Source organism: Acanthaster planci, linkage group LG10 (genome assembly GCF_054643075.1).
Source record: "Acanthaster planci isolate LZ-2023a linkage group LG10, COTS_SCS, whole genome shotgun sequence".
In the NCBI taxonomy this organism is placed as follows: domain Eukaryota; kingdom Metazoa; phylum Echinodermata; class Asteroidea; order Valvatida; family Acanthasteridae; genus Acanthaster; species Acanthaster planci.
The window spans coordinates 9,202,735-9,215,701 of record NC_141786.1 but is presented as its reverse complement, the minus strand read 5'-3'; the positions used below and the strand labels follow the sequence as shown (position 1 = coordinate 9,215,701).

The 12,967-nt window shown below is 42.6% G+C and overlaps 2 protein-coding genes across 2 annotated transcripts; one reads left to right on the top strand and one right to left on the bottom strand.

Moving 5' to 3' along the window:
* Nucleotides 1-234: 234 nt before the first annotated feature.
* Nucleotides 235-6,048, top strand: LOC110984993 (uncharacterized). Its single transcript, XM_022245666.2, has 2 exons — nt 235-576; nt 783-6,048. The coding sequence occupies exons 1-2, from the start codon at nt 519-521 to the stop codon at nt 1,838-1,840; spliced, it is 1,116 nt and encodes a 371-aa protein (XP_022101358.1). The 5' UTR covers nt 235-518; the 3' UTR covers nt 1,841-6,048.
* A 2,618-nt stretch (nt 6,049-8,666) lies between these two features.
* On the bottom strand, nt 8,667-12,760 carry LOC110984994 (uncharacterized). Its single transcript, XM_022245667.2, has 4 exons — nt 10,831-12,760; nt 10,511-10,687; nt 10,007-10,216; nt 8,667-9,279 (listed from the first exon to the last, which is right to left on the bottom strand). Exons 1-4 carry the CDS (start codon nt 12,504-12,506, stop codon nt 8,709-8,711), a joined length of 2,634 nt encoding a protein of 877 aa, XP_022101359.2. The 5' UTR covers nt 12,507-12,760; the 3' UTR covers nt 8,667-8,708.
* Between the last annotated feature and the right edge of the window lie 207 nt (nt 12,761-12,967).

The following is a 12,967-nucleotide window of genomic DNA, read 5'->3' as shown; positions in this document are numbered from 1 at the left end:
GTAGATAGTTCGAATGTGTCTTTCGGTGACTATGTATTTACCAATAAATATGCCCTGGGAAATAGTGTGCATTTTTGTATTACAAAGGAATTATTCCTGAATAGGCATTTTCAGCTCCTTTGACGTAAATGGTTATGAGTGCCATTGCAGCACAATCCATGCTTTTCTTTAATAGTCGATGATGTCACCCCAAAAAATTGCATGGGAACGGTAAAAGGAATGCCACTTCCGCGTTGGAGGTATTGAAGTGTGACACTAACCCCTCAGATTGCAATCAGTGGTGGTCCTCTATGGAGGAAAACACACTCAAAACAAGTTGTGTAAAAAACAATTGGGCAATATCACTTCATTTGACAACTGGTTCTTGGCTAATCATCCGTCGGTACATCTGGGGGCAAATAACTCAACTATTTAGCAGTAAAGGCACAACAGTGCAGTTGATGATACGGGAATCTTTGGGTGAATTTTGTCCACTAACCTTCCGTTCATAATCTGTAAATGTCTGAACTGCCGCTGAAATGATGGAGGGATCTCGGGCGTTTGCTTCGTGTGCCGACCTGACAAACAGATTTCCAGGTAAGGCTTCAGAAGACACAAATTGTTTTCTTTCATAAGAAGAGTCCGGTGCTCTTTCCGATCTGCAGCATCTGATGTACAAAATCCCTCTGAAAATTATCTAGGGAAAATATCCAGCATTCCCGAGACTGTTGTTGGAGGTTTTTGTAGAAGCAGGATTCATGTTTGTATGTACTTCACTAGACAGAATCTTTTCGTCATTTCAGATATGGAAAATGTGGAATTTAAAGCCAGTTTCGTTTTCAAAGGATATAAGCACAAATATGAGGTACGGGAGGAAGGAAGGAGCAGGCTGCAGAGAGCAGGGCGTGCTCTGACAAAACCACTCCTGAGTCTCCTCACCGATCCTAAGCCGAGACACACGCTCCGAGCACACGGCAGGCCTGGCGTTTCCCCTCCGCCGGTGCCTCAGAGGGGCCAGTCACTCGACGTCAACGGGGACGTAGTGGCTAGGAGAGCTCCACAAGACCCTCTCCCACTTCCTCCAGTTCACGAGGCTCCCAATACCAACCCTGGTCAATCGTTCGCCGATGAGATCCCCACACGTTCGCGCTCACACAACGAAATCGAGGGAGTGCCGCTGGCCTCCGGTACCAGCACTGTCGAAAGCACGACCCCACCGCCAGTGCCTCCGAGGGACCACCGTTTGCGTTTCTACACGCAGCGCGAGAAGGCTAGGGACCACACGGACACAAAAGCTATGACAGTCCCCCTTCCACAGGCTTCCATCACCGAGACCCGGGCAGTGTTCCCCGCAGAAATCTCCCCATGTCTACACTCACACCACGGCAACAATGAACCCGTGTGTAGGCCAAGGACCACCCGTGCCAACGATTTCGAAAGCACGACCCAAGGCTCTTGTGGAAGAAAGCAAATCCCTGGCCCACCCTCCCCGTCCCAGGCACACGTAAGTAGGCACACGTGTGATCACGACAACATTAAGCACGGCGGGTACACTTACGGCATGTGTTTCCCTGAGGAGCTGCAAAGCCAGCCCGAGGCTGTGAGGGGTTACTCGTCATCCGATGAGGATCTGTACGCCAAGGAGAGCGATGAGACATACGACAAGATGAAGCAGTTACGAGCCCTCCAAAGGCAACGGGCCCCCGTCCCCTCACTCTCGGCAGACCTTTTGGGCACGCAGTCAGCTGAGGATGAAATATCCAGCGATGAGCAGTATGCCATTTCATCCTGCCCTCCAGGGAAACAATGGCAAACAATCTCCGTACAACAACTCACAGGTGTACCTATCTTTTATGTCTGATCTTAAATTTGAGAGCTGAACTCCACGTCATCGGATAGCGTTTGACCTGTAAGAGTTTGAAAACAATGCGATATCGACCCAAACACCAATTAGGTTTGCACATAAAGCAGTTCAATTCAGTGGAACAAAATATTACCAATATACACAGACCATATTGGACTCACGCCAACTTTATGCATATTCTGTAACGTTGTTTACCGAACTCCGAAACCGACTAAAACAGCTCTGCAAATTCACAATGGCGGTGTTCCAGCCTGATCCTCAATGGCTGTCTATATATATTGAAAAATGGGCAGAACGTTGTGTCGCGAAATGTGGACTTTTGTCAGCAGCCTTAAAAATGGGCGTCCATGTTTCGATATTTGGTGCTATTTCACACCTGCCCAAACTGGTTCATACACCGGTTTGGGCGGCCAATAGCTATGGGGATAACCAAGAAAAAGCCGAGTTGTTTTCACTGAATGCGTGGAAGGTATTTCAGGTCAATGCGATGTGTTTCTTTTTGACATGCAACCATTGCATAGGTTTTATGTACTTGTGTTCCATCGCATTTCAAAAATGTGTCGCCTAAGCTAATTGAAATTTGCATGTTTATGATCCAACGTGTTATGTTCTAGGTACATGGAAATCTTTAGTGTTCTGCGCATTACTGGGAAAATATACACAAATAAAAACAGAAGAAATGTACCTAAAATTCGGGACGGTATCCATTGACGTTTTCATTAAATAACAATAACTTAAGCTAGAATGGAAAAGGATGTTTTCAATGCTCGAATTGTAGGTGTCACTGGACGTACATGCAATTGACCGTAGGCATGAGCAAGGCTACACAAAGTCATCTACAGGTATATTTTAACTACTATAATGAAGAGTGGGCCATGCGGGGGGGGGAGTGGTTAAGCGGTGGTAGTTGGGATCCCAATCTGGAGACCAACTAGTGGAGGGGAGAAGCACACAGGTTCGGACAGACTAGATGGAATGGCACAGTGACACGTCCTGTTCTTCCTGTCAACCAGTTTAATTCTGTCTGGGCCCAGCGGGCCACCTGTAGAAGTTGTGCAGGCACTCGTAAGTTTCGATTCAACAAAACTAGTATCCAGTGTACAATATATAAAGTTACATTCCAGCAAGACATAGCTTATATTATGTTAATTGTAAGGATTAAAACTACTGACTCCAGAAATTTAGTATATTGAGTTGCGTGTGATTCAGTAAAAAATTGTTCCATAATAACCAAGGCTTGGGGCGACATGGCACTTCAAGGGCAGAACACACACACCCATGCATTCACACAGTCAACCCCGGCAGCTAGCTTCTTCCTGAAATTAACATGCTAATACTGGTGATGGCAAGGTCGGGTAAATGAGTGAGTAGGGGGTTACAGGAATTATTTGAATTCTTTTTAGGAATTAAACAAACAATTAAACAACAATGGGGAACCGAATGGGGCATCTCTCCAATAAACTCCTACAGTTCAATGTGTATTTTTTCTCTCTGACTACAATACTGCTCTGTCCATTCAAATTAGAAACACACTAAATTTCATACTCATAGCATGTAACTGTTTTTCTATTACAGAGGATAAGCAAGCCTTTTGGGCCAAGAAAAATCCTACAGCTTCCTCCAGCAGTTTGATTTCCTGCTGTTTTCCCTGTAATTATATTTAAAAAATAAATTCAATATGTGATTAAAAACAACAGTAATGAGAACCTTTTAGCAAATTGATACAGAATAATCGGCAACGTGAATGTGTTATTTCATTAATCCTACAGCACTTTTGGTAGATGAGAAATTGTAAATGTGCTTAAACTTGGCTTTGTTGTTTGGCTTTTGTTTTGTAGTGCTTTCCGTTCTGTTTTTTGGTCAGTTTTCCTTTGCCTGCGTGTCTTTGTCCCATTTGCCCCATTTGAGGAACTGAAAAATACGTGGCAACCTTACGGCTAAATCTATTTTTATTTTTGTTTGCACTACACCAAGCCTCAGTATAAGGCAAAAAGAAACTACACGCTGTCGTGAGGAGTATTCAATATCTTTTGATTCGCTTCAACACCATGCACATACGTTAATATTCTCTTTTCCCTTTGACTAGCAAAACAACCCAAAAAACAAAGTACAACTAAAATCACATGCATGGTTGAGTTTGAGTAAAACACGTAGTCGTCAAGTAAAGGTTTCAGTTAAGAGGCGTCATCAACACTTTCTTCTGGGTGCAAATTCTCCCAACCCTGACACCAAAAGAAAACAAAAATAGACTAAATAAATAAAACAAAATAAAAATATGACATTCTGCATTGGTTGTTATCAGTTCACCCGTAACAGTATATATAATGTACTATGCGCCTGTCAGTCAACGATCAGATATAACAACACATTCGAGAGGCCCCCCCCAACAGTTCCTGGATCCGCCCTGCTATTCAACAACTGTTGTCTGCCGCGGCATCACGAGATCGCGTCCATGGTTGTTGTAAATGAATAAGAAGTACACTTTAACGTCATCAAATCATAGTTTGCTGCCCCCATGATACTCGGTTACGCTTACTGATAGAGCTGTGCAGTGTACAGTATTGATGGAAAGCCCCTCAGCGTTTCCATTCAGATTTCAGTGAAAAGATCATCGGGCCTTTAATTCTCTCTTTTTGTAAGGTACCCAATACCTACGTTGGACTGTACGCTGTGTCGCAATGCTGGAGCGAAGTCCCTGGGGATTTTTTTAAGGGGGGATTTTTTCATCTATTTGTAAAATGAAACCGGCTGACTATAACATTCAATCTATATTGTCCAGTTCCCCATCATATCTGTTATACATTTAATTTTACCTTTTTTAAATTCTTGCTAGCAGTTCTTGCCTTGATTCACTAGTGATGTTTTTACATGAGCAGTCATAGCATGACAGTCGTCAAAGCGTTCTTGAGTGGCATGATACCTCATAAATTTCCAAAGATATAAGCACACGGTTTCTGTGCTTGTTTCCTCCTAAACTTGCCTTAGCTTTTGCTAAATGGCAGCGTTCAGAGTTCAATTTCATACCAGTCACTTTTGCAACTTTGCTAACTTATTTTTCTTCCAGGTGTTGAAGCATTTCTGTGTCATCTCAGAAACAATCGGGCTCAGCCGATTAATTGACAACAAGGGTGAAAGTGATCTTTTGTAGGTCAAATTCAAAACCGGTTAAATTTGTCTCGAGGAGCTGGGAACACATCAAAGCCACGGTGAATTTTGGTCATTTCAAAAGATCAGTGATCGATCTTTTTCAATATCTGTCCATTTGTCAGATTTGAACTCGTCATCACGAACTGATGGTCATGTGCGTGTTTTAAAGGACTGAATTAGTCTTTGTTCTATCGATTTCAAGAATGCCTCAAACAAGTTCATAGAATGATGTACAATTTTGTCACTGTATTGCAAGTCAAACAAGTTGTAGGTTGAACAACCAATCTATACCACAAGAAGATCTGAATCGATTCTGTGCGAATGATATTGGAGTACGAGTGCATTTTCTTGCATCAATTTGAAGGTTAATATAAAGATTTATCGGGCTACTCTCAGATGTTGACCCATAAAATTGGAAGTACATGGAAGTACGGCAAGTGTACATATTTTTAATTACGATATATAGACCTATACAACAAAATATTAACCATATACAAACTGTTATCTGATATTAAAAGTAGAAATGAATGTAATCACGAAAGCCGACATTAACAGAAGATAATATACAATCATGTGACGAACTCAAATGATGTTTGTTTAACATTGATAGACAAAGAATGAGGAAAAAGGTTGTCATATTCGTTCGGCGATTAGGGACTGAGCGTTCACTAAGAGGTAAGGTAAATGTATAAAATTGTTTGAACAAAAAGCAAATATGAGTGACTAAAGTAGAAATCACACACATATGAGAGGTTAGAAATTTTCGAAACAAATTTGAAATTAAGCCATTTATGATTTGAGCGAAAAGGTTTCGAAAGGTGCGGCAAAGTTCCTTAAACAAGCACATGCACAATGTTCTTTTTGTTTTCAAACAAATAAAAACGTGCCTGATATAGCATTACAACATATTTGAAAACGTAAATGAAACACTGTTTTCCTCTGGTTACCTTTTCTGTGAGAGGAATAAGTCGTATTTTTTAAGAAAACAGCTCTAGAGAAATAGGCCTTACTTTGGAATTTTAGAAAAGGGACAGAGATAGAGGAAGAGATGTTTTCTTCTGCCGGCAACAATGATACATGACAGAATGAAAATAAATATCAGATTGTGTGGTAATAGACGAATTTCCTTCTTGATGACACAGTTCGGCGTAGACAAAAATTTTCGAAATGTCAAGATCTGGTGGTTGAAAAATATGCGGGAAAGGTTTGAAATTGATTGACACTGTGTGAAAAATACTGCCTGACCCCTGCATGTGTACCAATCGTCTCTTCTGTACGAACTGGGGAAAAATGAATGAAAATAGGTATTATAATAGCCAGGACAACCCCAAATTGAAATCAGTCTGTCAAATGAAACTACTTGAATGACTTTCATTTTAAACTACTCTTTCATAAGTGGTACATTTAAGAATTTAATACAAACATAAAATTATGACTAAAACTTGGGATGTACAATACGATCGCAGCAAAATGGTTAAATATACCTACATTCACCCAGATTTTATGACAGTAAATTCGCATAACCATTTACTTTGAAATAGTTTATCTATCCTTGATTACATGTTAACTTTGCACGCCATACTTGTCACTGTCCGTAGGCCAAGGAGTTCCTCAGCATGGGCCGAGGGGGTTGCTTTGCATGTGTGTAACACCCGCTTACAAGGCGTCACATCCAGAAGCGAATGGAGTTTCTTACCGGTACCATCAAGGGAAAGGATTTTTGAAGGGATACGGTCTAATGAAGAGACAGTTACTCTGCCACTTTTGAAGTGTCTTTTAAGGAACTTGGACAGACGTCTAATCCATTTATCAAACACAGTCGTAACAACATCATGTTTAGGCTGCTTTGCTGCACTTTGATTTCGTGTATCAAAGACCCATGGAATCATGAAACGATGCAAGTTTTTCAAGCTTTCTCCCCGAAGGTTGCGTCTCACTCGTAACCAGGTCTACAAAAAGCATCTAAGCCGTAAATAAAAAGTCGTCTTTGACTAGCTGGGGTGGAGGAACAACCAAACATTAGGACTCGTGTAAAGTCTTTGGAAGTGAATTTTGCACTGATGCCATCCAGTTATCTGGACTCATGAATCCAAAAATAATGTATTGTCCTCAGTCCTTGTTGTAATCATGTGCCGGTCCTATGGATTTTTTGGCTCTAGATATGATTCGAAGGTAGAGTATGGGGCATATTACACAGTTACAAAAAGTCTAAAATTGTTGCTTTCTGGAGAATTTCTCTGACTCTGTGCCACTAAGGTCTGATATCAGAGAAAGATAGGTTACATTCTGGAATTTCCTAAAGCAACCAAGTTGCGGTGCAGAGGAATAATATATACATGTTTGATTCTGCAGATTTGAATACGTTAAAAAGCCCATCGAGGCCACCTTAAAACCTGAGCCTACGCACTTTTGCCTTCAGCTGTGCACACAATTAGAATTAGAATAATGAGCTGCCACGTCTGATGTCGGAGCATATCGAGTCAAGGACGCGAGGCATTGTAACCTAGTACTCACAATGCGTTGAACCTCGACCCTCATGCATGATCACTTTAGATAACTTGAATGCGACATAACCAGACTGGCAATGGAGCCTATCTGGAGGTTTTACGGTCAAATTCAATAAAACCCATCCATCTAGTATTAACGACAACAAGAACAAAACGGAGCGTTTTAAGAGAAACATATTCCACATGCATTCAACCATTATGAGATTACCTGAAACCTGTGTACAACTGTATCAAATCTATATACATTTTCTAGGAGTGTAGTTCTACTTGTTACTTGTAATGTTTATCATGTTAAGCATACTGTTTGGACAGAAGTAGGAGAGGATATTTTCAAAGTGTTATTTGTAAGTGACCCCGATGGGCAATCTTCTTTTATTTTTGCTCATGCTCTGGTGACAAAAAGTGCCTCTTGCGATTAAAGCAAATGGCGTGCCTTTAAAAAAAACAGTTCTGAAAGATTTCTTTCTGAGAAACCATTCTTGTAACTTCTAATGAATTGAAACACTTAAATCTTTTCTTCCCTTGTTGTTGGAACACATAGTGATGTGTATAAAAACAAGCTGAACTGAATATTCACTGCATGTTTTTCTTAACATTCAGTTTGTCATCTTGGCTGTGAAATGTGTAAACTGGCGTCAAACTTGTATAGGGGCCATTCCAGGAGGTTTGGATACAATTTGTGACGGTGTCCTTGTTACATGGGTAAATTTTACCACCTGTCATGACCTGTAGAGAAGTCATTTATTCTGTAAAAATAACACACATCCCTGTATTCAGCCTTGCAAGATGTATAATTTGGAATCCACACACACCCTTCCATATGCATACTTTTGGGTATTTCCTTTGTTCTCGTGTACAAAACTCCCACTCAACACTCCTTTTAGAGTAAATTTGAAATATATATTTCGTGAAATTCTTGTGGGGTACCACTTTAGTATTCCACAAGGATCAAAACTGGCCTTGTGGGGTATCTTCCATTGTTCCAGTACCCCACAAGGCATAATGTACAAGTGCACGGTGACCTCACAAGTTGTGCCCCAACCTCATGGAATGACCCATGAAAAATTGATGTACATTTATTTTCTACCGTTTGACCGTTTATACTCATTATTACCGACGGTTGGACAGATTCACGTACCCGAAAAGCATTTCTTTTTTTTTTTCTATCAATTGGTTTAAGATAGATTCATTACGTTTTTGTTTAACAGATGTTACGGCTTTGAGTTGGAAGTTTTCTCTCCGTGTTGTTTCTTGGCATCAGCCCGCTCGGGTATGTACAGGTAATTATATTTTGCTAGGTGTTGCTCCCCTGGGTCGAAGGCCACAAAGCAGCCGTCCGTGACCACTGCCAATTGCGTGAAGATGTGGTCCGTTTGGAACTCCTTGACGACTGCAACGTCTCCCTCTTTTGATCCGAACTCCATGACCAGAATTCCCCGCAGAACGGACACGATCAGGGCCCCCTCTGGCGTCGCCGCCACGGCCAGCTGGTCTGTTTGGGCGGGCGAAACTAGCCTTGCGGTCTCCCGTCCGTCCACGGTGTACCGCAGGATCTGGTTGGGCTTTGAGTGTGTGGCAACGAGAATGCTCTGGTTGCAGTCAACACAGACGTTGTTGATACCCATGGCCAGCGAACCCTTCGGAAGCTGAATTCGACGTAGGACCACGCCCCGTGAATGATAGATGAACAGCTCATGTGACTTGCTGTCACCAATGATCACGTGGCCTAATTTCGAGAGCGCCAGGTTTGCTGGTTTCTCGTTGTCATATGTGCATTTCCATCTGCAAAGAAAGTGATGACTGTTAGTCAAAATATATCACACAAACTATATCATGCAGAGCAAACAAAGAAAGTAAAATAAGTCAAAGAGGAAAATAGAGCAAACTGTCAAATTAACTTGGGGCTTAATGAATGATATAAAATCATCCTAATCACTCATTCATCGGGCTTAATTAACAATTCATAATTGTCAATACCTTAAATATTGTAACTACAATTTTAGTATGACAATATAATACCTTACAAATACCCAGGAAGAAAAACAGCAGCAACAACAGCAACGACAATATGCATGCACTTCACCGTTGAATAGCTTCAAAATTGGTGAAATAACATCGCAAATATAAAAGCTAAGAGGCGGAAGTTCAAGGCAAACATGTAAATCAACACCCGATCCGACTACCCACCGCTACTTATAAGTGAGGCCTGTGCAGCAAAATGGCCTGCAAGAACTGTGATGCTAATGTTATCGTATAATGCAATACAGTGACACACTTACAAGTGAGGCTAGTCAGCGTCAAAAATTTGGAAGCAGAAGGCTCGAACAAGCCTCACCTATACGCGTGCCTACTGTATTGTATCTGGTGCTAATATATTAGCACCACAGTTAGAGCATGGCTATTTTGCTGCACAGGCCTCACTTATAAGTAGCGGTGGATAGTCGGATCGGGTGAAATCAAAGCACTGTGACCTCACCACGTCCAACGGTATCACAAACTGACCACGTACTTGTGTGTAATGCATCCCTTATAGCTGTAAATCACCGTTTTCAGGTCAGACACCAGCAGCACTAGTTTCCCAGAATGGTCCACCGCAATCTGCGAGGATTTCCTGTGCAGGTATTTCTCCAACTCATGCTCAGACACGTAACTGCCGTCCTCGCTGTCGAAAATATAGATTTTGCCGTCTTGTCTAGTGTCGACTACGAACACACTTTCACTGGATAAGAGGAATGAAGAAGTTCAGGCTAACCCACACGGTTTTGTTTGTTTTATGACAATTTTTATAGTGAGGGTGGTGTGAATTTTTTTGATTCACCGTACAAACAAAGTATCTTTTTTTCTGGATTTCAAATCGACATTTTTAAGTCTGTGATACTAGGAGAACAAGGGAAAACAACATCGTGTCAACAAAGACAGTTTTAAAGCCTACATGTTTCACAAGAAACTTTCCTATTTTTCATTTTTATTATCAGCTAGGGGTTTCTGGACGTGGAAAAGTTTCAAGCCATACCTTTTGTTGTCAACACCTATTCCCGATGGTTTCTTGTAGCCACCGGGAGGATCTTCAAACGGTAAACTATCACGCACTGAAATCTTCAGCGGTGCTTGAATAACTGGATAGCCACATATACCAATGCGCTGGACGAAATGCATCTCAGTTGAACGGGGTATAACAGTCACTTTGTAGCTACGGTTGAGGTTGAATGAAGTTTTGGTAAGAGAACATGTCAACAGGCAAGAACGAAATAGAAATCTTATTAAACAGCAACTAAAAGCAAATACCACTCTTCGAAATAATGTAAAGAAATATAGCTGAACGGTTGTACTCACCTGCCGTCTTGGTTATCAGTAACGCTGTGTGGTTGCTCTGAACTGGCAGTTGTTATAAAGGCAGTGATCTCGTAGCCACCAGTTGTCACCCGTTCACCTGAACCGTCAAATGTCAGGATGGTTAGTGTGTAAGGCATATCAAGGACCGCAGTATTTGGAGGGCATCTACCCAGATCTGGTGTGGACAGTGTTGTGGAGCCTGGATGTAGGGGGTTGACGTTAATTGTGAAGGGGCTGTTGGGGATAGGTTTACTATTGAAAAGGACTGCCATGGTGATCTGCCCTGCTGTCGGGGGAGTATACACAATTCGGAACGTTTTCCGGTCATCAGTTTTCTTAATCTCCGCCTCAGTCTCAGGGGAGGAGGTGTCATCCAGGACAGAGTACAAGGCCTGCAGGTCTTTCAGACATGGGAGGCAATTTTCACAGCCTTCAAACCTGATGACAATTGTATGCTCACAGCGGACAAAAGCGTCGTTCCACGTAATGTCACTGGAAACCTGGTCGTCGGGTACTGTAGGCTTTACCTCAGCAACCACCTTGTGGAATTGTCCCAGTTCAGGCAAGAGTCCCTCCACTACCTTTAAAGTCTCGTCGTGATCCCTTGTCAGAGAAAGAAATGTCTTGCTAGCGGGCTGAAATGCCACAGAAGCGTCGATGTCGTGATCGATAAGTTCATGGAGCCTTGGGATAATTTGCTCCCGGGTTTGAAGAAGTTCAACGGCGTTTCCGATTTCGCAGGTTCTCTCTGCAAACAAGCTTGCGGTCTCGAGTTGAGACACAAACAGTTCAGCGTTTTCGGCCTGCTGATGGAGTTGCTCTATCCGTTCCTCGCTTTGCTTCTCAAGATCTGCAATTACATCATCATGCCTGCTCTGGAGCTGCTCCTGAAGATTACGAAAGATCCTCGAGATGTCGCTGGACATCTCTATTTTGCGGTTTTGTGTATTGTTGATCTCAGAGTCAATCTTCGTGAGAATCTCCTTTACCGTGGAGGTCTGATTTTGTACCATCTGAGTGAGATTTTGTAGCTCCTCCTTCGCCTCCGATTCTTTCTGATCCAGACTGATTATATTATGACCAGTGTGAGCTGTTGTGGCGCAAACCAAGCACATGGGCTGTTGGCATCTCTCCTCAGCGCAAAACACGGACAAGGAATGTTTGTGCTGCTGACAGTGAAGTTTGTGCCGGAGCAGTAGAATCCCTGGTCGCTCTTGCAACTCTTGTAACGAGTTTACGACATGACCGTCGAATTTGAGCATCGTGCGGTGCGCCTGGTCGCAGGACTGGCACAGGAAAGTGACACATTCATCGTGCGAGCAGAAGCTGACAGCATAGCCCCCTCCTACTCTACAGGAGCCGCAGCGAAGGCTGCTGGCCGTAGTCTCATCCCTGCCAAGGATGTGTTCCAATTCCTTCAGATTCTTGGCGATGAAGTTGTCGGGTAGACCCTGCACGCTGCCTTCCGGGACGGGAGCCTCACGCCGACAGACCGGGCACTGCAACTGCGAATTACCCCGGACAAGCTTGCCCAAGCATTCTGCGCAGAACCCGTGGAAACATGGCAAAACTTTAGCTTGCTTCGTGCGTTCATCATACTTCTCAAAGCATATCCCGCACGTTACTAGCTCTCCTAGAACCTCTCTTGTCATTCCAAGCAGAGATCTTTGCGCCATGGCCGTGAATTTTGCGGGAACGAAGAAATGCGCAGGGTGTTTTGAAATCTAATCACAGCAAAGAGATGAAATGCCTCGTTTACAGATTAAAATTTGGGTTACATTTTGTCAGCACAAGCAGTGAAAACTTCCTGAACCGTTGGCTCTAAGCCTTACTTTGAATGACAATTGCCTTGCAAGTCCTTTTATCAGGCAAATTTGGCTTACCTGTTGCGTCAACAATAGGTGTTTTTGCAAATTCAATGTCGCTGAGTTAGTGGCTGCAAAGGGAAATCTCCGAATGACATCAATCTATTTCGCAACCAATGAAATCAGGAAATATCTCCAAACGCCCATGCGCAGCAATACTGTGCATGGGCAGACCTAAAACTCATGTATTATTCAAAATGCATGCATTTCTAATTCCTTATCACGACGCATCGGCCAATGAGAGTCCGAAAGTATGTGTGCGCGGTTACTCC